Source organism: Camarhynchus parvulus, chromosome 1, assembly GCF_901933205.1.
Source record: "Camarhynchus parvulus chromosome 1, STF_HiC, whole genome shotgun sequence".
NCBI classification, from domain to species: domain Eukaryota; kingdom Metazoa; phylum Chordata; class Aves; order Passeriformes; family Thraupidae; genus Camarhynchus; species Camarhynchus parvulus.
Genome location: NC_044571.1, coordinates 30,359,370 through 30,384,604, shown reverse-complemented (window position 1 = coordinate 30,384,604; position 25,235 = coordinate 30,359,370). Strand labels below are relative to the sequence as shown.

The window sequence follows — 25,235 nt, the reverse complement described above, 5'->3', positions numbered from 1 at the left end:
AAAAAGCTGCCTAGCCTTTGGGATCTTTCCATTTAGTTACTTTTTACTGGAAAGATTCACAGGGCACATCTTGCCCTAAACATTACCTGTAGTCAGGCTTGTTTATAGAGAACAAGAAGTGTAGGACACCATTGAATCACATAAATACAAGTGGCAAACAGAATCAGCTTACTTTAGATAACTACTGCAGGATGTTACTTGCCTCTCACATGAATCTCTGGGTAGAAATTAGGCTGGAAAGGACTTTAAAATAGATTCAATTTCTTCTTAACAACTGTTGGAAACTTCCCAGATTTCTCTGTGCCAATAACATCAAGACTACAGCCCTTAACATCCCTAGCTGGTCTCCTGATGCCAATAAAGCAATAAAAAGGCAGCAATAACAAACATTGTCATATATATATGACACTCATCAAAGACCATTCATTACCTAAGGAGCTACCCTCAGCAAGTTTTCTGTACTACATGAACCACAGCCGTCAAGATTATTTACAGATTGCATTTTTTCTTACTTAAATAAAGCACAGCTGCATCAACATGCAGAGACTGTTGCAAATGATCATAAAATCAACTGTACCAGCCCAGCCAAGGGAAGAAAGATTAAATAATGCTGTAGCAACAGCACTGCTGTTCAGGCAGGTCAGAGTCACACAGGCTCTACAGTGCTGGTTACAGAAAAAGCACAACAGCCTGTACAGGATACTCAAGTCACTGATAAAAGGTACAAAGTCTTCGAAGTTTCAGAAAAACACAAATTTAATTAAAAATGTGAAGAAACCTTGGCACACCCTTCCAAGCTATCTGATGATCTAAACCTCTCAAATCCTACAAACACTTGGAAGCTTAGATAAAAGGAGACTTGTCCTGGAAAAAAATTTTCCATGGAGTTTATACTCACATAAGCCGTAAATTAATATTATGAGAAGTTGAAAACGGGTTCTAATATCACATTCCAGATCACTTCAACACAAAATGAAACAAAAGAGGGGAAAAGACTTGTCAAAAGCAGAAGACTTAACACTTTGCCTATACAGAGATTTCAGTCTATGATTTGGGGGGATTTTTGTAGAGGTAAAACACAATTGAGAACTAATTTTATTGCAACTCATATATTGAGTTTTTTCTCTGTGTAGTATTGAAGAACACAATAAATGTGATTTCTTAGCAACATTTTGAAAACCAGATTTAACCAGATTTCATTTGTGATTGCTGCCTGAAAAAGACAAAGGCAACGAATCGCTTGTTCTGCATGTAATCAGCATCAGCTTCTCAAATAGTAACAACTGTATTAAATCTGGATTATTCCCTGTAATATAAATATTTCATAAACATGACAAAACACTAGCCTAGAAACAGAAGTAATCTGCTTTATCACAATCAAGGAAGTGGGAATAATTTCAGCATATATGCTGCTTCCCACTGAGCTAGGGAAGTTTGTTTAACCAAAAGAAAATTCAGGGGGTTTTCTCACATTTCCATGCAAATGTATGGGAACACAAAGACAATGTGACTGACTGCACTGCTGAATGAACAGCGCATTTTCCATGGTCAAAACAAAAAGTTGCAAACATGTAATTGTTTGTTTGATTTGGGTTTTTTGGTTTTTGTTTTTTGTTGATTTGCATAATGAATATCATTAAAGACATGAGAAGAAATCTCTTCTTAAACAATACAACATGATATTGTATTTCCATTATCATTTAACAATCTGTGGTATTGCATAAACAAAATTTTTGGAACCATATAAAGGGTTTTTCGCTCTCCCTTCTCCTTCCTTCTTATCTATCATTAATAAGTATCATTTCTGCTTTGTGTTCTTTGGCAAACTGGCTAGCTCAGATTTAATGAGAGAAAACCTGCAATGATAATAAGAAGAAATGATTGACAAAGAATTTAATACTAACCAGAAAACAAGGGGATTAAACAAGAACTCACGTATCTAGTATATGAAGAAATTCCATTCTATTCTTCCCAGCATAACTCAACTTTTGTTTTTATAGTGAATAACAAACTTAGCTGCACTTCAAATATAATTCTCTCATCTTTGGTGATATGACAAAATAAGTAGCTTGAAATAATATAAGGGAAGAAAGGACCTCCAGCTCTAAGCATGTCTTTGTATGTTTTCAGTCTTAGAAATGACAAGTTACTATCTTTCTTAAGAAGAACTTCATTTCTAAATCTACAGCTATATCTCAATATTACATCCAGTTGAAATACGGCAAAGTTTTCCTAACTGATCTGACAAACATTGCTATATTTACAGCAGTATAGGTTTCTATTGCTAACTTTGTTTAAGTTCCAGCAGGATAAACAGGCCTTAAAAGGCTAGAGGTTTATGCACAATTTTACTGAACAGAGAAATGCTATAGTTCAAATGGCTACATTCATTTTCACATCTTACATCTGTTACTTTTATTTTTACCTTCTAATATCTATTCTGTCAGGCTTTCCATCCACACAATTCTTTCTCTGTAGAAGAACATCCCAACTAAATCCTTAGAACTTGCTGAACCATCTGAAGGGCCAAAAAGCCTCAGGATATGCTTCTTGTGACATTACTGCACTGCTATTCAGAAACACAAACAAATCCCTAAACTGCTGTTGTTTTTCCTTAAAAGCTCTGAATTTTCACCTGGTTCTCCAGGGCACATTCCTTCTACTTGTCCTGGGATTTCTTAAGGCAGGCAGCTTGACTCAGGCACCCCTGGCCCCACCAGCCCTTCCCTGACCACCCTGCTGCAATGTGGTGACTTTGCTTCCTTGCCTGTGGGAGGGACCCATCCTTACTCACTCTTTTCAGCACTAAAACTCCTCATTTTAGACCTTCTAGAAGGTCTGCTACATCTTAAGGTTGCTCCAATGTCAAAAAGAAAAACCAGGTAACAACTATGTCTCTGTGCTCTTGCAGTGTTATTTTCATTACTGGATTCATATTAAAACACAAAGGCTGAAGTGAAAATTGAATTAAAAAGGATTTTTCACCTAATAACTAATATCTAAAAACTCAGAAACTAAATTTCAGAGATCAGCTAGGTTTTTCATAAGAACTGTGGCTATTCTTGCTTTTAAATGTATTTATATCTCTCCCCAGCATAAGATTCCTTATGCATTTACACTTACATTCTTTGCCCAGGAAGAAGGAATAAAAACAGAGATGATTGATGCTCAAATAAAGCCAGCCTTGCCGAGGAACTTTTCCTTTCCAACAGCAACAGGAATAATAGGTGATCAACTTCTCTGCTTCAGGAAAATTAAATCTGGATTCAAATTTCACCAGGGCTTCTCGGAACTTCTCGGGGTCCTCCTCCTGCTCAGCGAGTTTGCTGCTTGTTTCCTCTGCAATCAGTGCCTGAACCCAGAACAAGACCATATGTCAGCATAGAGCTATGGCACTCACACTCAGGCAAGCTGCTACAAACTGCCCATTCAAATTCTAATAAATGCAACACTTTCTCACAAAAAAATTCCAGTCAATTTGCAGTTTTCACAAATGGAGAAATTTTTCTGGTGCTTGCATCTCTCACACATTTTGAATGCTCCCAAAGCAAGAATTCTGGGGCCTTCTTTACCTTATTCATAGTTTTTTCAACAGGACTGTATCTCTGCAATTTCACTTATGGCTTATGACTGCTCTTATTTTGTATACACAGAGTAAAAACAGAGTAACAGTTGTGGCTACTGAACAGTACTATTTACCTGCGAAGAAGCAAAGCAGTCAGATGTGTCAACAACTTGAGACATGCTTGGAACCATTACAAACACAGTTTCAAGAACATCTACATAAATGTAATTAATATTTCAGATTTTTAATAGTGGTATTACAACAAAGGAGTTAAGTATGCATTGCACCATGCAGACAAATAATTCATATGTTACAGCACCTGCAATAGTTTGTAATTACCAAGCAATCCTAACGTGCTAAAAGTCTTCAGCAGGTGCAAGGGTCCAAAACCTGGATTTAACATTAACTAATGAAACCTGAAGAATTTTAGATATGTATTGTGCTAGGTAACAGGCTGTCACTGTGTTATCAAGACAGATTAGTTGTATTTGGTATTTCAGTGCACTTAAGACAACATGCCTTTTTTTAAAGAAAGCAGGATAAAAACTAGGATTTGTACAGTGATGTTTTGCTTTTGTCCTCTTCTCCAAATTCAGAGCCCACAGAGCTCACAGCAGCAAGGCTGAAATTCACCAAATGCATTATGTTCCTACAAAATTTCCAAACTGAAAAAGAGGCTATGGAGGGAAGAGCATCCCATTAAAACTCTTAGCAAGAAAAAGCTTGTAGCAGGCCCTGAGGTACAGCAGCCACCAGTGAACCCACACTCCCACCCAGACATAACCAAGCTCCTCTTAGAGTTCATTAGTATTTCATTAAAAGCAGAGCTCAGGACACCAGGCTTTTTAAGTTACTCCCCACATGCCACTGTTATTTTTAATCTGATTTATGGTCACAAAATTCCTTTACTTTTAAAATTCTTTAACCTTCCAAAAGGATGCTCATTTCTCCAACCCTGTGGTGAGCCAGCAGCTTCATGTGCTGGGCACAGCAGGTGCAAGAGCCACAAAGAAAACAAGTCATGTTTATATGGTCAAAACCAAGCATGAGTGACAACAGCTTCATGGCATTCTTCTAATAAATCACATGTAATTGGGCAGGAGAGGGTGAAAGTGAGACAGTTTCCTTACCTTGACTTTCCCTTTGACAAAACTAACAATATCCTCTTTATTGTCAAACACAGACAAAGTATGGAGCAAGTTTTGTTCCAGCCATTCCCAGTGCTGGTTTATTTCCTCTGCCGTGGCACCTAGAAGGGCAAAAAAATAATATATTGAAACTAATCCTGCAAGATAAAATTGAAAGGAAGGGAGGAAAAAAGTCATAAAATGGACTATTTCGTAAATTCATTATGAGAAATTGAACTTTAAACCTCAGAATTCTTAGTAGCAAACAGGTCAAAAAGGTCTCATTCATAGCAGCATAGCTAGAGAAAAACAAAAACCTCATTGTTTTAGAGAATTAGTTTTAGGGCTTTTAGTTTTATCTTCTCAAATGCTCTCAGCCAGCAAATGCTGCATTAAAAGTCAAAGCAGAAAAAACATCAAAACTTCATCCTGAGCTGCCAGACTGCAGCTTATTCTGACATGACATTCTCTAAGTGGCCACTGGAAACCTCTGATTTATGCCCCACTCCCAAAAGTCCCTGATCTTCCTCTCTCCCTCCCTCAATACACACATGCACACACACCCCACACACAAACACATGCACACCCTTTGAGAGGAATACAAAACCTTCTACAATAAATAAAGTACCTAAAACAGAATTTGTTTCACCAGCACCTAAAGGTTCTACAAGAGCAAATTTCTACAGTTTGGGGAAGAAATACAGCAAACGGAAATCTTTGACTAGTACAGCTTTTCAAAACTTTAAAGCTTCTTTCTCTAAACACCTGAGGGGTTTGCTGGTTCTTTAAATCTAATCTGTTCACACTAACTCCAGAAATAATATTTCACTCATTACTGATCTGCTTTGGCTCCTTCTGCTTGAAACTGAATTGTCTCTGCATGACACGAGGACAGAGAAGTCATAGCAAGATGGGCACCATACAGGGCCAACAAGGGAAAATCTGAGCCCTCCAGATCCTACTGGTCAGTAATTAGACATTATAGGTAAAAAAGTAAAGGCAGTAATAGGTGCTTCTCCTAGTGCCTTGCTTGTGGAAGAAAGAAAAGAAATAGCTGTATGTAAGAGAAATACAAATCACACATGAACATAATTAATCTCAAATAGAAGACCCATTATCTCAAGATTTGTTTTGTGTGTACATTAGTGATGCATCATGTTGCCTCACAACAACAAAAAATGATAAATTAAGTGAGGATTTTCCATTTCCCTCTGCTCTGTTTTCCATGCAGAATGCCAGCTGGCAGGGAAACCTTCCATGCTTTAACTTCCCTGACAGGAAGGTCTTGTAATGGAACTTCTTAAATATCATTAATCAAGGTTAAATTTAAATTAAAAAATCATACAATTAGAGACACTTAAAAGCCCTTTAGGTCAAGAAAACAAATTATTTAAATGTTTAAGAACACCAGAAATAGAGTAATTTTATACTGAAATGGCAGCACAAAGCGAATACTGAGTTGACTTTTTATTTCTGAGTAACTACAAGATACCATGTGTATGGGCAAGCTGTCAGGCTGCCTCTTGTGAAATAAGCTGTGAGCAAGATCCCTTTCATAGAAGCATCCCCACTGCTGGGACTGCTCTGAGCCCAGGCAGCAGCTATACTCCACAGGGACTCCTGCAGTATCTCCTGCCTGCCCCCAGGGTTTCTGATCAAATACCAAAAGATCATTTTGGCCCTTTCATTTGGTCAGGCCGACTCAATTTTTTGAGTCCCTTCTTTATTTATAATCTCTATTTTATAGTTTAAAGTTGTTCTGCAATTTGACCCAAGCATTGCCAATCTCTTCTTTCCATTCCTTATTCCTCTTCCTGTGCTGATGCTCTGCACAGCATTTCATTCCACCTTTTACCACCTTCTTCATCTGCTCATGTCAAGTGTTTTGTCTAACTGCTGCCTCATTCCTCAGAATCTTTTCTTTAAACCCACTTCTCACTAAATCCTTTGCTCTCCCTCTCCTAAAACCAACTTTGCTTGACTGAGCCTTGAGTTTCTTTTTTGCCCATGAGCCCTCTGAAAGAAAAATTTCAAGGGGTGAGGTTAGACTTTTTTTTTTCCTGTACTGGTATAACATGATTAACCATCTGGATTAAAACATCTCTGCCAGAACAGCCGTGCAGGGATCAGATTTCCTAGCACCCCTCTGAGATTTACAAATGTCTGTAACAGACCTGACCCTTAAGCATATATTATCATTTAAGCCTACAGCTCCTGGAACAGAGGGCTGCCAACATACAACGCAAAATGTCATTTTAATTAACTGCCTGATGACATGATGGCTGTCCACAATCAAGTTACACTGGGAGACTGGAAGGAGCTCCTTGCCCTCGCTGTACAACAGCAGGAACCACCACCTCTGTGTGGGGAATGTCTTTCTCCAGCTTCCCAAGAAGGGGCTGGGGTGATGCTCCTCTGCCTTCTATTGCCAGCTCTCCCCTGGACACTCATGTCAGGGTTTCACAGCAGCAATATTATTCACAAACAGCTTCTGCTCCATGGTTCTTTAGTTCTGTGCAGCTCTGGCAACTGTGTATGTTCTACCCATGCAGCACACAAAACAGACCCCTCTGCTTTCCGTTCTATTACTATAAACCTCATTTTCTCAGGGATGAGCATCTGTTCAGAAGAGCCAAAGAGAATTTTAGAAAACATTAATCATGTGAGTTTGTCTCAGCAAAATCCTTAGCCATTCCAACACAGCAAGTTTGTCATTTGTAGTTCCTTCAAAAAATAAAAAACCAAAATCAAAAAACCACACCAAATTCTGTGTGCAGTAAGAGTGTGGGTGGGGCAAGGATCAGCCCCAGAGAGTAGTATTGCATATGTTCAAATAATCAAGAAGCCATGAAAGCTTTTCCAGTGAAAGCTACCTGGTTTCATCACAGGACTGTAACAGCATGAAGATCTTAAATTTCTCCATGAGAGGGCATTACTTAAATATAAAAAGGAGGGGAGGAGGGATAGAAAGCACAGAGCAATTGCAAAACAAAGAAAACCTAGCCAAAACAAAAATAGCCCAAATGGACTTTATGCAAGCTTCTTCACACACACATCTGGCCCAGGGAAAAATTCCCAGTATTAATGGGAAACGTGCAGAGGAATCTCTGCTGAACCAAGGAAAAATTGCTGGATGAGCATGTAGAGAGAAAAGGATTAGGGTGAATATATAAACTTATGACTCTTCCACTTAAGGGACTACTATGTCAAACACTATCAATGACATGTCAACATTCACATTACCCAACTATTTCATGGCTTGATCTGCATAAGAAAGAACAGAATAGGATAGCATATCGTCAGTTGGAAGGGATCTACAGCAGAATGGGAAAGGTTGGCAGGAACCACAATGGGTCATCAGGTTCAACCTCCCTGGTCAAGCAAGGTTATCCCAGAACACATTGCACAAGATTGTGTCCAAATGGCTCTTGGAAGTTCCCAGTAAGGGACACTCCGCAACCACTCTGGGCAATCTGTTCATTTAGAAACAGGCCCACATTATTCTTTGCTTCCTTTTTGTTATTGACACATTTCAAGAAGCTCCTCTTGTTTTCCTTGAAATCCTGGGAATCATCTAGTCCAACTGCCTGACCACTTCAGGACAGACCAAAAGCTGAAGTTATCAAGGACATTGTCCAAATGTCTCTTAAACACTGGCAGGTCTGATGGGACATCAACTACCTCTCGGAAGGAATCCTGTTCCAGGATCTGGCCATCCTCTCATTAAAGAGATGCTTCCTAATGCTCCCCAGTCACAGCTTTGAACCATTTCCAAAAGAAAACTGCTGTAAATTTCACTGCTAGGATTTTTTAGATCGGAGCAGAAGAAAAAAGAGCAGCCCTACACACTGGCCAAGCAACAGTGGGATGAATGGAACTCCAGATGGCTTTTACTGGGTCATGGCAAGGTTGCTGCAATTCATGCTAATTTCATGTTCCTGAAGATGAGCTTGACTTTCAGAAGCTGCAGAAACATTGCAAAAGGGATTAGTGCATAACAAATCTTCCAGATGTTCCAGTTATACTTCATTATAGCAAAGTGAAGACATTTCACAGTAAGCAAGTGAAGGACTAGGCTGGTGAAAGCCTAGACTAGGTAGCTTCTTGCTGTAAGGGATGACCACTACTGCAGGAAAAGATTTGCATAGGAACAGAAACACACTACTTTGCAACAGAGAAAATGAAAGCAGCAAACTACCCTCAGCTAAACAAGTTTTCCATTGAAACTTAATGTTCCTAGGCAACACTTCTTCAGTGATTTTAACCAGAGGTTAATTTGGTTGTTAAATAAGCTTTCCACACACACACAACTAGCTGGGGTTACCTTGAACTTCCTGGACATGCAGACACTGACCATGCTCAGAATCAGTTTGGGGTTTTCCATCTGTGACTCACCAATAGCTATGGCCCAGTAAACTTCTGATCCATTCAATAACTCACCACATGCAATGGCAGAGTAAACCTGAGAGCCTGGAACTTGGAGTAAAATTCGAAATGGAGCAACGCGGGCATTAGAGTCTAACACGGCATCGAGGGCACCAACCAAGCGACCTGCCAAGAAAAAAGGGGGGAAAGAGGATTAATGCCAGTTCTCACTTCTGTAGCCTGCAAGCTGTTTCACATTTACAGCGATAAAACTAAAATACAGAATGTAACAACAACGATTCTTCCCCAGTTTTATCTTCTAATTTACAGGTGCTCAGAATGCAAAAGGCAAACCAGCTTGCAAGATCAAAAGCATATCGAATTCTCTGCATTTCTGGTTTTGCCTCATATATATGAATATAACCACAGAACTGAAGTGGAAAGACCTGAGGGCATCTTAAGAAGTTACAGTTCCAGCCCTGCTCTGAAGCTGGATAAATACACCTATGCTGTAAGTGGTGTTTGTCTAACCTGTTCTTCAAAACCCACCACAATCAAGATGCAACAATTTCTCCAGGTAGCTTCTTCCACTATTTTTATTAAATATTCTTACAAAAAAAAAAAAAATAAAAACCCCAAACCAAACAAACAAACAAAAATTACATAAACCAACCAAACAAAACCAAACAAATACCCTAACAAACAACCCTACCCTAAACAAACAAGTCAACTACCACAGCCTTAAACTTTCTTGCTGGAAATTAATCTTGCTCCCTGGAACATGCAGATTAGTCGGCCATAGACACTTCTGATACTAATGTTCAACATAATGAAAAATTATCATGGTTTCCCACCCTTTAATGATTTCTCTATTTCTAAAGAAATCCAAATCACTTCATCTATTCCTTTTGGATCATGTTGTTCAAACAACTCACTGCTCTTGAACTTACACTGGAATCTCTCCAGGTTATCTTTAAGAATGACACTCAACTGGACCTGATGCTCACTGCCACCGAAGTCTCAGCCACTAGCAGAAGGGAAGATCACCTCCTGTATCTTGCATACCTACCACTGTATCCAAGAAAGCCTGCAGCAGTATTCCACTGCAAATCACCACTTGATTTCAGTACAGACAAATTCATTTTTAAGAGCTGCAGCAATTGCTGACCCCAAAAAAAGACTTTCGAGTCTTGAGAACACCTGGAGTTCCTGGAGTTTCTTGCTACCCATTCCCCTGAGCAGGTAAAACCAAGCTATCCATGAAAAAGTTATCTAAATGTCATGATTTGCATATGCAAGCTGGCATATTAAAGTAACTCAGAATTGGTCTAAGGTGCTTACAAATAGAAATTCAAGGCAGCTTTATACTCAATTTTCCTGTGCATTCTGCAGAGACACAATCTCCTAAGGAGAGGGATGGCAGAGAGTGAGGAACAGCTTTACCATGTTTGTTTTATCCCTACAGTATCTAGGAAGTTTTCTGTAATACATTTTTTCACTTTGCACATGTAACTTTTTAAACCTGTAGTATTTTTGTTTCTTCACCATTAACCCAACACAAAAGGAACTAATCTCCATCTCCAAAAGGTTTGCCAGCCCTTGGCACCACATGCTGTTTTAAATATGGCATTCTCCAGTCCATCACCCAAGTGATTAATGGAAATAATAGAGACCTACAAAGTCCTAACTGCCTTCTCACTTGGATAACAAATGACAGCTAATTAATTTGAGTATAACACAACCAAACAGCATTTCAACCACTTTCTGGTCTAGGAGCTGTAAGAAGCTCACATGGAACAGCATCAGTGACTTGAGAGCAAAGAAAATTACATTAAATACTTCCTCCTTGCACACACACAAAACATCAATGACGCTTTCAAAGCTAAGCAGAAGTTGGATGCAGTATGTCTTAAAACTGTACAGTGAAACACTCTGCAACAGCAGTTTGCTTCTCACTTAAATAGGTGACCAGATATTACACCCATCTATTTAAAATGGAGATCTGAATTTCCAGACTGATGACACGCATAATATCTGAAATTGCTACATGCTCTCCTATAACTACAAGAAAAAAGCATAAAAACTCATCCTAGTATAAAAGGTAGCAGATTAGCTGTGCTCACAGGAAACAGTATGCAGAAAACTTTAGTGTGCAGCCTTCAAAACAGATGGATTAAAGCCAGTAAGAGAGCATTAAATGATGCAGAGAACAAAAATAGAGTTTAACTTTCAAATTTCAGAATTGATGATAGGCCTAGGAGAAAGATTTTTTTTCATTTCACTAAAGTCATAGAAAAAAGTCAACTAACAGCAAGTGCTACCAAAATCCCTAGAGAATGCTTAATGAAAATCTGATTTGTGAAATATCTTTTTTTCCTTTCAGAAACCATGAAAAAAAACCACATGACAGCAAAGAAGTAGCTGCAAAGTTTTCTTTACTAATTCTTAGCCTGTGCAAAATTAATTCCTTTTTCTCTTCCTGAATTACAGACCAGAAAACCCAATTCCTCTTCTCACTGTTTACTTCTGCTTACAATTTCCATTTTGCTTACAAACTGCTAAAAAGAAACCCATTCCTCCTTAAAGTGTACAAAGAAATAATCACCTCCCTTTTCTAAACTACCCATAGCTAAAATATTGACTCAGGATGACAAAGAGGAGCCAGAACTAAGATGCAAAGAGAAGAAAAAGAGCGTGGCCATCAGGATACCTGCCAGAATAAAGTCCAGTGGCCTGGCCCCTCCATGAGTGCTTTGCAAGGGAACAGCAACCCCACACATAAATCCTCAGCCATCCACAGGGAGTCCTGTCCTGTCCCACCTCTGCCGGGAGAGGCTGCAGTGGGGTCGTAAGGGGAGCAAAGGAAAATAAGAGCAAGTACTGCTAAAGTTGAGCAAGCACAAAGAGTGGGTCCCATCCCCGTGTTTGGGGGCTCCTTTATTTTTTGGCTGAGAGACTGACAGAGGTAGAGAACAGGGAAAAGAGATTACTAAGAGTGCATTTGCAGAAGCATGAAAAGGATTCAACATTAATATACACACCCTGGCCAATACGATAATTTAGTTGAAACTGTGGTAGCAAGAAAATTACAAAAACTAGAGGCAATTTTTTTTCCAGTGTAAGTTGCCTCGTAATTCATTTGGGGCAACTTTTGCATCATAACATTGAAAAACAACCAACCTAAAGATTCCTCAGTGAAGAAACAAACAACAGTGCACTGATGTTGAAACCTATGCTATGAAAAATACCCAGCTTGTGAGCAAACATCTTCCTCATAACATGTCCAAACAGTTGGTTCCATGGAAGGGTCTCTTATAAAACAGAATCTGTTTAAAAAACAGAAGGGTATCTGGCTAGCAAGATAAATTACATTAAGAGCCTCTGGTTCACATATTGACACATCAGCTTGCCTTCAGTCAGGGTGATGCAGACCTCTTCCACATCATAGATGAAAGTGAAACCATTTATAATTCAAGCAAAAAATGAAAAGGAAACAGAAGCAGAAGAGGAAAAGAGAACTGCTACCCTGGTTTTCTTCCCAAAACTTTTTAAATTTTTTTTCACCCTATATGAGACAAGATTTTTGGGAGGAACGTAAAATTCAGAGTAGCTCTTCCCCTTTAATGAGCCACTTCACCAACTTCTTGTCCATTTTCCGACCCCCCCAAGACACAGAAATATTTCAAGAAAAGCAAATAACCATACACTAACTGTACTATGGAAAGCTGCAGACGTTGGTTTACAAAGCCTCTCACGAAAGACCACTGACAAAACATTGCAGGTTCCTCAAAAGGTACAAGTTTCTTCTTCATGCAGAAAGAATATTTTTAGGCTAAAATTCATCTGCAGATGTTTGGTGTAATATGCATACTTTTGACACATATGGAGAAGAAGCCAGGAGAAGCGGAAAGATACTTTTCTACTGAAATTATACTCTTCTCAATAAATCTAAACACTTTAGCTGGAAGCTGGATTTCAGAGAGACGCAATATCTATCTATATTTTTCAGAAGTATATTTATAAAACATATCTGAAAAACTCACTAGAAATCCCATGCTTTACATAGTAGTTTTTATTTCACTGAAACATCTACTTTCATGCATATTTGGTTGCCTGAGTAAAGAAAACTGGATACCTTCAAGTAAAACACATCTATTTGTATCAAATGTATGTGCATGCTATGGATACAATACAAGAAATAAATTTAAGAATAAAATTAGCAAGAAATAACTTCAAATTCTACAACAGGTACGTACTGTCTCTCCTTTACAGAGGTCAACCTGTAACCAAATAGAACACAAACAGGACATCATGCACTATGAATTTGCTGAGCATTTCTTCACACACATACAAAAAATTAATCAAGGATATTTCTATAAGGATCAGGTTCTCAAATGAACTATCAAAAATGCACTACTCTTCATCTTTAAAGATATGGTTTCTTCCCCCACTTAAAGATTGCATTACAATTTCTCTTGTGTCATGTTCATAACTAATCTAGGAAAAGGAACACATTTACATTAAGTTAACTTTACACCAACTTCTACTAAATGTTCCGTATCTTTCAAATTAAAGAATGCACATTCCTTTCCCAAATCACTGTTAATCATCTATGTGCAATTTCTAAAATCATTTTTAAACTGCCAAGACACGGGGCAGAGGGTGAGTAAAGCTGAACTCAAACTAGAAACTCAAACTGAAAAACTATCTGTTATTTCTATCTTTTAAGACAATATTCAAGAGGCAGTCCAAGATACCCTCTACACGCAACAAGATGATTTCTACCTACCTCCATCATATATGAAAGGCCTTAAAGGGACATTTTTGAGAACTACTCAAAAATGGGGTGGCCACTTCATCATGCTGCAAGGCAGAGGGACTTAGGAGTCTGGGACTAACAAGGTAATAAAATCCTCTCAAAAAAAATAAAACAAAAAGGGAAAAGGCCAAAACTGCTAGCTTTTTTTTTTCGAGGGGGTGGGGGGTGGGGAGAGGGGGCACTTTGGGGAAGAAGGACAGGGAGAAGATAAAAAAGGAGATTTAAATCTAAGTGATAAGGAAGCCTGTGGTGTCACAACACTCAGCATTGTTACCCTTTCAGTTCTCCTTGGTTTTTAAGAAAGACACTTAGTCACCACAGCCAGGATCTTTTGATTAACATGAACTCATCCATCCATTACAAAGTGGGGAATGAAAGCCAATGTAGTTCCAAGAAGCAATTACATGTGGCATCTGTAATTGGTCAGTAAGAAGTTCTGGTGGCACTTCTAAAATCTGGGGAACAGAGGGTCAGATGCAAAGAGGCACCTGTTCCCACACAGCCCTGAACTTCCCAAATCAAGCACTTACACCCTCTCTACCGAAATGAAAGGGGTGACAGAGAAGACAGAGTCCAGCCTGCATCTCCAGCATCCTGGGGAACACCTTTAGTCACTCTACAAACAAACTGACTGCTGCAGAAGTTTGAAGCACAGAGAAAACTGTCCTTCCTCTTCTCCTAAATCTACTTTGAAAAAAAAAACAAAAAAAACTTGAGATTTCCACTGCACCTGAGACACATGTGCAACAATGCCTGACTGAAGAGTATCTGCCAAATCTAGCCCTTCCAAGAAAACACACAAGGACCCAAACCAGATTGCCAAGATGTTCAGGGACGCCAAAGCTGAGGTTTCTCTCAGCTGCAGGAACCTGGCACTTCCAAAGTCAAGAAAATTATGGCACCACGTGGTCTCAAGGGACTGCAGTGGCTGATCTGCAAGGACATGAAAAAGAGCACTTGGTGGCTACGCTCACTCATATCATGCCAAAACCACGTTTTAAGTACTCATACCCTTTTTTCTCAGTCAGACTAGGTTATTTTTGTAAGACAAAACCAGCAAATTGGGGTATTTACAATTACAGTCACAGAGCAGCATTGCTCCAGTGCAAAACCATGAAGGAAAAAGCATGCCTTCGAATTCATCCTTGGGAGCTCACTGCTGCTTGCTACATCTGCTCCACCAGAGAAAGCAGGGGGAAGAAAAGAAAAATAAGCTCAGTTGTCTGAAAAAAGCTGTACTCTTACTGGAAAGGAGAAAGCTCTTCCACAAAGTGGAAGGAGCTAATAGTGCAGGCTGCTTCCCAGTGGCTGCAGTTTTACAAGGAGAGTTAATAGCTGCAAGAATCACTCTAAGCTGCTTAGGCATGTGAATTAGGAGAAAAGAACAAATCAAACAATTCACATGATCATAAAAATAAAGGTTGTTTTTTTTTTTAAGGACAGTGAAATCGAACAGCTTCAATAAAGCAGAATTAATCTTGGCTTTTTGAGGCAGAGAAGTACTTCATACCCTGAACCCTAATTACACTTCTCCACATAGCTTCCTCTATCCTGCAATGATTTGCAGACAATAAGTGTCTCAGAAGAGCCATGGTGGGCAGCAATTAACCATGCTAGGGGAGACAAGCAAACTGCCTGAAGGAACAGCCCACCTCCAGGCAGAACACAGGGAGGGACACATGGATGTACCCATTCCCTACCCCTGCCATCCTGGGCTCCAGCTGGAACAGAAAGCTGCTTTTCACACCAGGATAAACTCAGCCTGGCCAAGGGGCACTCCTGGGACAGCATCAAATAGCACAGATTGCTTGCCTGGCTCTGCAAGGCATCTCAGAAGCTCTCCCTAAGACCAATGTCCTTGCTGAGAGAGGGATGGGAGGACCATGAAGCTGATTCTCACCAGGCCTCAACCACCCCAGCACACAGGAGCCCTAACCTTGTGACCATGACCCCATGGGTGGCCCAAGGCAAGACCCAGGGCTGACATGCAATGAGGACCACAGCAGCCTCTATCCTCACCTCCTACAGCCCACCTACAGAGTGCCAGCCCTGGGCATTACAGGCCAAGGTGGAAGCTTTTGAGCTGCACCAAGGTAAGATACAGCCCAGGGCAGTGGTCATGAAGCTACTGTTGGCCAGTGGTGGCCCCAGCATAAATGACTGGGGACGTCTCTAGATCTTTCATATAATTTGATTTCTCTAAAAGTTCAAAACTCAGATGTTTAGTAGGCTGCTGATTTCACTCAGGCCACCCTAAAATCCATGGTTTTGATGGATAATAACACCATAAGTTATGCAAAGCTGCTACTAACAACGGCTTAATGCAACTACATTGTCTTTGTTGAATTCTGCAAAATTGTATAAACAGGTTTTGATCCAGTACAGTACCCATTCAAAAGTATTTATTACACTTCTACTACCAGAAAAAAGGAGTTGCAAAACTTATTTGGGTAAGTACGTAAGAAAAAGGATGAAGGAGGACTCCTGCAACGGCTGTAGGAAGGCTCTGTTTCCTTTGAAATGATAAGGGCTCACCACACTGAAAGATAAGCACAGACAACATTAGATTTCAGCATAAAGACCTAATGCTCCAAGTATTTATTCACCCAGGAAAATACCCAACATCCAAGCCCTTACATTACTTCTAGCACAGACCTTGCCAGATCAAACACTGCCACTGGGTAAATTGGTTTCTGTTGAATTGGGACTTTTTTCAACCTGGTATGTAGAAACAAATTGTAACAAAATATTTAATCATCATGCCTAGGTCCCAGTGCTCTGGGGGAAGGTGGACATGAGAAATGTGGGGAGTTCATGCATTTCCCGTGGGGGCTCATGTCCCATGATCCCCATGACTCCCCTATCCCTGGATGTGATGCCAAGTGCTTGTGTCAGACCACCACATGCAGAAGGAGAGACCACACAGAAGGAAGAAGTGAGATGAATTATGAAGTGTCTCTCCTGGAATGGTGGAAATGGCATCCCCGCCCAGGAGCACCGATTATTTCTCCCCAGCACAGCTTCCCCACGGGCTGTTTCACCAGGTGGGCATGCTGCCACGGCAAAGCCCTCACAGCTGCTTATCTCAGCCCTCTGCCATCAGTCCAGCTCAAGCCAAGCCTATTTTTATAACCCTGAAGGCCACTGAGCCAAATGCTTTGGTTCTCATGTTACAAGTAAAAATACCTGAAACTTTTGCACCTGAAAATGGACAAGAAGATGGGATATACCAGTTGCTGCTGCAGCCCTGTAAATTATTGAGACATGCACCACTACTCGGGGGAATATAAAAAAGTATCTTTTTTGGTGGGTGCTGTAAATAATGCTGAATAGACAAAACTAGTGCTACATTAACTCACCCATCACTGACAGGTTCATTTATTTTATAGGGAAGACATTTTTTCCTACAAAGGTGGTGAGACACTGAATCAGGTTGCCCAGAGAAACTGTGGATGCCCTGTGCTGGAAGTGTTGAGGAGCAGGCTGGACGGGACTCTGAGCAACCTGCTCTAGTGGGAGCAGTCCCTGCCCTTGGCAGGGGGGTTGGAACTGGCTGGTCTTTAAGGTTCTTCCAGCCCAAATCATTCCAGGATTTTCCTGCCTTTTTCTGTGCCATTTGGCCTCCACGTCATGAAAATAATAAGCCACTGTAGGTGTTCACTGGATTAGTCTTGCACAAGGTAGTGGTCAGTCCCTGTGCAGACACAACCCAGCCCCCCCCTTTCCAAGCACAGGTATTTCCTCACCTTTAATACTGGCACTTAACACACTGCTAACATTTCAACACAAGCACCTGCATTTCACCTTAGCCATCCCAGCACCACAGTAGTGCTCAGGAGCAGGCAACTCACCCCAGAAAGGCAAGCAGAGGGGGCCAGAGTGGCACACGCAGCTCAGGGGGCTCAGAGGTCAGGAACTGGGGAGCCTAGCATTGCCGGTGGTAGCTTGGCACCCTGCTCCTATCCTTCCTTCCAGCTCATGCCTCTTGGCCAAACAGTGGAAGGGAGAAGCCATCCTCTTGGGAAAGCACTTGTAAGCATGCATTCTCCTTACAAAAATGTTACAGTAAAATAAAGAGAGGAAAAAGGGGAAAAAAAACCTGCTGATCTGAATTCCAGTTGTGGGCAAGGCTAGATAATGTTTTGACAAGAGTCCAAGCTTTCAATAAAGTATGCATATTTCTCCTTCTCCTGTGCAAGGCTTCAGAGAGCTGTTCCTTAAGGAAACAAAACCATGAATACTGACAGTAACCATTACCAATATCCTCTATTAACATCAGTATTGTGGCACCTTCCTCTCCTCAAACTGCTTAATTTAAAATGAAAGTGTACTGTTGGGTTTGGGCTTTTTCTCATTCATGCTGAGATTGAGCCTAACTTATTTTGGTATCCTGAACATATATTAAGACAAAAAGGAGCACTTTTCTGAAAACTGTATTGGGAGAGGCCTTTTAATATGATTCTATTTGATAATGACTAATTATGATATTTTTATAATGAATATTGATTATGATATTTGATAATGAATAATTCATTTAATATGAAAGGCTACTAATTTTGCCTTTTGCCTCTCCAGAAAGTTAAAAAAAAATAGTGTGGGGATTCTTACTTGCATCCCTAGTAAAAATCCAAATCTTCAGGTATTTTGGACCCTCTTCTGCTACAATGAACACGGGCAATCTAGATGAATTCCCCATGCGAGCTGCAGCAATCTTCATCCACTGTGGTCCTCTTACTGCCTTTCCCAGAAACAGCCTCCATTATGAAATTATTTACTTCAGGCCTTGGGAGATGCACAGGGCCACTAAAAGCTGAGCTACTGACAATGATTACAGGACTGCTTGGACAGTAGAGTATGCAAGAGCAGCAAAAGATCTTTTAATTTTTCATTTCCAGGAAAATTTTCCAGAGCTTATCAATAGCCATTTCTCTGTATGCCTTATAAAAACTAACACCCAAGCAAAGGGAAAATAAGGAAGAAAGGTCTTATTACACAAACTAGTCAGTTCTCCACTCACAACCAAGAGGTACCTGGTAGATGAGTTCAAAAGCTATTGCCTTGCAAAAAATTTATTTAAAAGAAAAAATTAAATCCCAAGATGGAGCTTGGAAATGTATTTACCATGCCTATCACATTTATATTTATTAAAACAATAATAAGGTTTAAATTCATATACAGAAGATGCTTTCTTCTGCCAGTCTATTATATTTAAAGTTGTGAACCAAAAAGCTTTGTAAGAGCTGAAAAATAAATTCATTTCCTTTTAAAATGTTAGTCCTCTGCAAGTTTCAAATAATGCAAAACTATAGCCAGCTTGGAAAGTGCCCTGAGCTGAAAATGGAAGCTAGAAGAGTAGGGGAAAATATCATAGCTAAATTAAAAACATGGGTAAAACAAGAACAAAACATAATTTTTATTGATCTACTTCAAGCAAGAAGTTAAAGAAGCACTGTACCTCAACCAGACAAAAAGCTGCTTGAAACAAGAGTTCATTTTAAGGTCTTATTTAACCTTATTTATAAAAGGAAAGATTCACAAGTGTTGCTAAGTGGGTTTTTATATGCTAAGAGTGTGCAATGTGAAGTACTGTATAAACAAAAACTGCAACACTAGCTGCTTGGGAAGAGTGAAAGACTACTCAGTCGAGCACTAGTGATAAAATCCTTCCCAACATATCCCACAACAAGCAGTTTTGCTGTCAAAATGCAGCAAAAACTAATCAAAGAGGAAGGTGCATGAAGGTTTCAATATCCCTTCCTAAAAATTAAAGTAGTGATTCATTAAAAGGCTAAACCATCTTGCAGTATTTACCACAAGGCATTTGACAGTATTTTTTACTACTGTCATATCGAGCTTATCATTAATATGTAACCTCCATTAATAACAACCAAAGACATCAGTAAGTATTAAATCCAACTAACTTTGATCTGTTAATCATGGCTACATCACAAATCTTTTTCTGTAGGGATCACTACAGCACTCTCCAGTTAGGCAAAGAAAACCCCAAAATCAACAGATATTGATGAGCTAAATAATTGTTTAAATCTATAACTTAAAATTAGTCATTAGTTTAAAAATTACAATTCAGATTTTTAAAATACTTATAAACTTTTTCAATTTTCTTATTAAGTCTCTGACCAGCAGAGCTGTCAAGAAGAGATCCGGGTTAAGGAGCAAGTTAAACATTTACTTCAAAAAGCATATCCCTAAGGAAGACAAACACCAGAATGAGACTGATGAAGTAATGAAGAGTTAAATACAACCCCCATCATTGTTTGTATCCTCTGCTTGCAAGCCCAGTGTGCATTTGGGAACTGCCCTAGGACACAAATTAAATAACAGTAGGAAATAGAGTCTCTCACTCACAAACATCTGCTCAGTGTCTGACAAAAACACAGTACACAAAGAAACACAGATATGGGCAAAAAGCACTTTTGTGCAAGAGACCGTCTTTAGTGCATTCTTCACGAATTAAATCCACATAAAATACACCCTCCAGCTGTGCTAACTTACTCTTACCTAATAGTTAAAATGCCCTGGTAAGAACAAAGAAGTGTCCTAGAAGAAAGAGACAGGCAAATATGAGAATTGGGCCATAAAACAGATGTCCTCACACAGGTTCAGTGCAAATACCACGTTATGGCAACACGCACAAGGGCAACCCAGGCATCACACCTTTCTACCCTGCTGAAAGCAAATTATGTCACAGGTGGTCAGCTGCTCCATCTACACTTGTATGAAATCTAACATTCTCAGAGTTTTGTTCTGGTGATCCTACATAGGTCTAACACAGCCTCAGGATATGCAGCCTACTCCTCCCTGCAGGAGCTGAGATTCTCTTCTGCTGTGGCACCTGCTCCCATGTACCGAATCTTGACATCCTTGAACCTTCTTCCTTTTCATAAAATGCAACTGCAATTGGCCAGGGATCAAGGTATTAAAGGGAAAACAGATTTGGATATTGTTCTCACTTAAGCTTTGCTTCCCCAGTAAAACAAACAAAAACTTCTAGCTTTTTGGCTTTCCCACTTGGTAAATCATACTCTGAAATGTGGCAGAGCTTTACTGCCCTTCTGCCAGTTTGGGAAAGACAGGTAGTAATTAAGTGTCTCTACAGTCATGTAAAGCAAGAATCAGGAGATAAGTTTTGCACTGAAAGCAAACACACGAGCAAAGCCTTGCTGTTTCTCAGCACCCATCTCCATTTCCTTCACTGCAAGTAAAACCTGAAAAAAAATTACACTATCTAACCCCAGCCATATCTAATGCTGTGTAACTCCTGCATTTTGGTTTTAGGACTCAAATTCTTAAGCCCTTTTAAATACAAACATTTCCAAATGGTTTAAGAGACTGTCAGAACCTACAGTTCCCTTGGAAAATATGCAAGACAGGAGTGGCTTTCCTTTGCCAGCCAAAAGAGATTTGAGCAAGCCTGTGCACTGTGGATTCAGCAAAATGATTCACCTGAAACTGAACCAGAGAGAAAAGCAGTTTGTTTGGTTTAAACTTGCAAATTTCTGTAGTGAAAAGCTCAGGCACAAGGCACTAACATTTGCGAAACTGAACCTCATGATTGTCCTGGACCTAAATCAAGCAGCTGTAAACGGCTATTTTTAACTCTGAAAATTAATCCACATCGTCTTTACTGTCACAAAAGAGCAGCCTGACTTCCAAACAGGCAGGCAGAAGAAAATAGGAGGTTAAGTGTCTTAACTCGCTGGCAAAACTTTCATTTCATTAGTGATACATTGACAGCATGCAATCTACCAAGCCACAGTTCAAGTTTTGTGCACTTTATGGACAGGTAGGATACGATCCAATTTAAAAAGGCAACAATGCAGAAAGCAGTATTATCAAGTGGCAAGGGTCAATAGTTCAGGGAAAAAAGACTTTCATAAAATAAATACTGAACGTGGTAATGCAGCTTCTTAAATTCCATAGAAAATACTGATTTTTAAAATACCTGACAATTCTTTCAAATATAAAAGCTACCACTAAAACTTCTCAGTTTATAATATTCAAAACAGCCTCGTTTGCTTTTTAGTAAGAACTACACTGTTAAACGATATTAATTCTCCAAAGCACTGTTTATTTGAATTCAGTTGCTGCTGTCTTTGAACCAAAAGTTTGGCCCAAATTCCCTACGCTACAACGTCAGCGCAGCCTAACACATCATTCTCGCCGGAGTTATTCACGGATCCACGCTGCTGCGAGGGTAGAGCGTGAATAACTCCGTGCATACCCTTCACTACACGTATCTGGAGTGCCACATGGATATAACGTGCCCGATCTACAGCCACCCGTAGCAGAATTAATGCAAAAAATAAGGCAGAATTAATGCAAAAAATAAGGCAAATAACCCGTAGCAGAATTAATGCAAAAAATAAGGCAGAATGCACTTTACACAACAGTGAATTCACAACCCCTGCCCCGCAATGTCATGTATCGCCCAAGAGCCAGGAGTCCTGGATGCACTTATATAGCTCTCGTAATAGAAAGGGGAGGCGAGCGGCAGGTCGCGGACGGTCCCGGAGGGGCACGGGTACCACATCCCACTGTGTGCCCCCGGCATCCCTGCACCTCTCACGCCGGCCCCAGGGACCTCCGCCGCGTCCCGCGGGCTGCAGCCCCGGGCTCTCCCCGGCCGCATCCTCCGGCCACGGGCACCGGCTCCGCACCTCCTCATGGGCTCCGCGCCCGCCCTCAGTCACGCCGAGAAACCCATCGGGAGGGGAGAGAGGGGAAGTAACAATAAAAGTGGCTTCAGCGGCGCTCAAGGCTACAGAAACGCGAAGCTGCTCCCTAGGCAGCTCGAGGGGAGCCGGGGCGGCCCGCACCTCCCGGCCGGCGGCTGCCTGCGCACCGCCCGCGGCGGGGGACCCGCGGCGCCCCCGCTATCGCCGAGCCGGGCCACCCGTGCCCGGCCCGAACAAAGAGGCCGCTCTCGCTTCCCGCAGCCCGACCCGCCGGCGGGGGACCCGGCGCGGCCAAGTTCCCGTGGGGCAGACGCAGGGGGGATCTGCCACCCGACCCGGCCCGGCCCGGCCCGGCGCCCCGCCGACCCCCCGTGCCAGCAGGTACCCGTGAAGCGGCCGCCGCCGTCTCCGTGGCCCCGACGCCGCTGCAGGATGAAGTAGCCGCTGCTCTTCTGCGTGACCCACAGCTTGAGGGCGTTCTTCAGCAGCACCTCCTCGGGCTTCAGCCACATCTTCCCCCGGCTCGAAGTCCCGCTCTGTGCCCCCTCCGAGCCCGCCTGCCCCGCACGGCACCGCACCCGGCCGCCCGGGTCACATCGCCCCCCGCGGGCTGCGCGGCGCCGGCTCCGGCTCCCTCGGCGCGGGCCCGGCCGCCGGGGAGGGGCCGGGGGAGGAGCCCGGGCACGGGCCGCCCTTCCCGCGGAGCCGGGGGCTTTGTGCGGTGGGGCTGTGCTGCTCTGCGCCGTCAGGGGGGACTGCGGGGCGCTCCGGCCGGAGGGAGGGAGGGGGAGCAGGGGGTAGGGCCAGGTTCGCCCTCTCGGGGGTCCCGTGGCGCCCCGAGCCCCACACAGAGCCCGATGGGGCTGCCGCGGTACCCCGGGGTCCTGGAGGATGCCCTGCCGCCGGGACCGCAGCCGGGCGGCTGCCGCTGTGCTTTACAGCGGCGGCTGGGTCAGTCCCCGCACCCCCGGCGTGTGCCCCGCAGGTCCCCCCGCGGAGCCGTCAGCAGTGCGGGAAGGAAAGGGTGTCCTGGGCTTGGAGAGAGGTTGGGGGGATGGGGGTGTCTCTGCCTTCCTGTTTCCTTCTAGATCTAAGCCTACTACAGCGTGAACCCGCAGCTGCTCTGGTATTTAAAGGCCGATGCTTGAAACCTCGTATCTGATTGAAAAGTCAGAATCTAAATTTTACAGTTCGGTTTTTTTTCTCATTTTAAGAAATAATCTGTCACTGCTTGCGGTTGAGCTAGTGACAGGACGGTTTGTGAACCTGCACAAATGGTTACTGCTGCAGCACGTTATGTTTGTAAACCTCTGACACTGTATTTTACATTTTTATTAGCACAGATTGTCATTAATGAAGGTGGTGAGACACTAGTACAGGTTGCCCAGAGAAGCTGCGGGTACCTCATCCCTGCAAGTGTTCAAGGACAGGTTGGATGGAGCTCTGAACATGATCTAATAGGTGTCTCTGCCCGTGGGAGGGGGGTTGGAAGTAGATCTTTAAGGTCCCTCACAAAACAACACTTCCTATTATTCTATGATTAAAACATAACCACTGTACTTACCTTCTGTCACATTCCTTTTCCAGTTAACTGCAAATATTAAATAATTACTTTACAACAACTGAATTAACAGGCTGCAAAACCTCACTCTTCAAGATTAAAGACCTCAGTCACTGTGGGTTAAATCACACTTAAATTTCAACCAAGATCCCTCTAAGTAGAGAATTTCGATTAGGGATAAAGACCTTCACTTCCCCAACCTCTGCCTATGGTTACACGAGTTGTGTACCAGCTCTTTGAAAGGTACCAGTGCTGCAGTGCGCTACTCAGCACAGCCAGCAGTAATTATTAGCTGGGAATTGGAAGGTGGCCATGTGGACTGCTTTTGAGTTGCCAGTGGGATCATTTAATAGTCAAAATTCTGTATTCAGCTGCAATCTGGTAAGCACTGTGTGATCTGTGTTCTTTACAATTTCTGTGCAAAGCAACGATTTCATTTCCATACATAGAATAGCAAGCAAGCACTTTGTCTGATATAAAAATAAAACTGTCAAAAGGAGAAGATGGACATCCACATAATAATGTATTAAAAATTAATGAGAACTTAAGGAGAAATTACTTTAAATGCTCTTGCAGGGTAAGAATAGCTCAGAGATTTCCCCTGCCCCCAAAACTATCCTGAAGATATATAAGTATTGAAAGTTTAAAATGCTTGGAAGTGAGTGAGTGAAGTGAGATGGTGAATATTTCTTTCCTTTGCAGATACTTGAATATTAATTTCAGTTATTGGTTTTGGGGCTTTTTTTACATTCAGTCTTGGGCTTTGGGCAGCTGATTTGAGACACAATTTAGAAGAGAACCAAACAAGTTGCTGACCTTTGATATCCTTTTGAGCTTGAGAGTTAGCAAAAGAGTAAAGCAGTTGAAGATCCAGCGACATGCATACCTGCCTGTGTTACTTACATCCTGAGACAAGCTTCTCTTGGACCCCACCAACAGTACTCCTTCAGAGCCATGGGCTTTGGAACCACATCCGAGTTGGCCCAGCAGCTGTTCAATCAAAATGGGAGTGCTCATGCTTTTAAAGCAGCTTTTCCAACACATAGAACTGGTGGCAGATAACTAACAATGAATCTCTGAGAAATGGCTTCAGAGAAGCAAA

The 25,235-nt window shown here is 41.6% G+C and overlaps 1 protein-coding gene across 1 annotated transcript in view; it reads right to left on the bottom strand.

Moving 5' to 3' along the window:
• Positions 1-23,188, bottom strand: part of TBC1D8 (TBC1 domain family member 8) — a 49,574-nt gene extending 26,386 nt beyond the window's left edge. The window contains exons 1-4 of the mRNA XM_030950848.1: positions 22,958-23,188; positions 9,133-9,243; positions 4,696-4,814; positions 3,124-3,352 (exon numbers count right to left, since the gene is read on the bottom strand). Of these exons, the coding sequence (XP_030806708.1) occupies positions 3,124-3,352; positions 4,696-4,814; positions 9,133-9,243; positions 22,958-23,084 (586 nt within the window). The 5' untranslated portion in view covers positions 23,085-23,188. The remainder of the gene's footprint in view (positions 1-3,123; positions 3,353-4,695; positions 4,815-9,132; positions 9,244-22,957) is intronic.
• Positions 23,189-25,235: the final 2,047 nt, after the last annotated feature.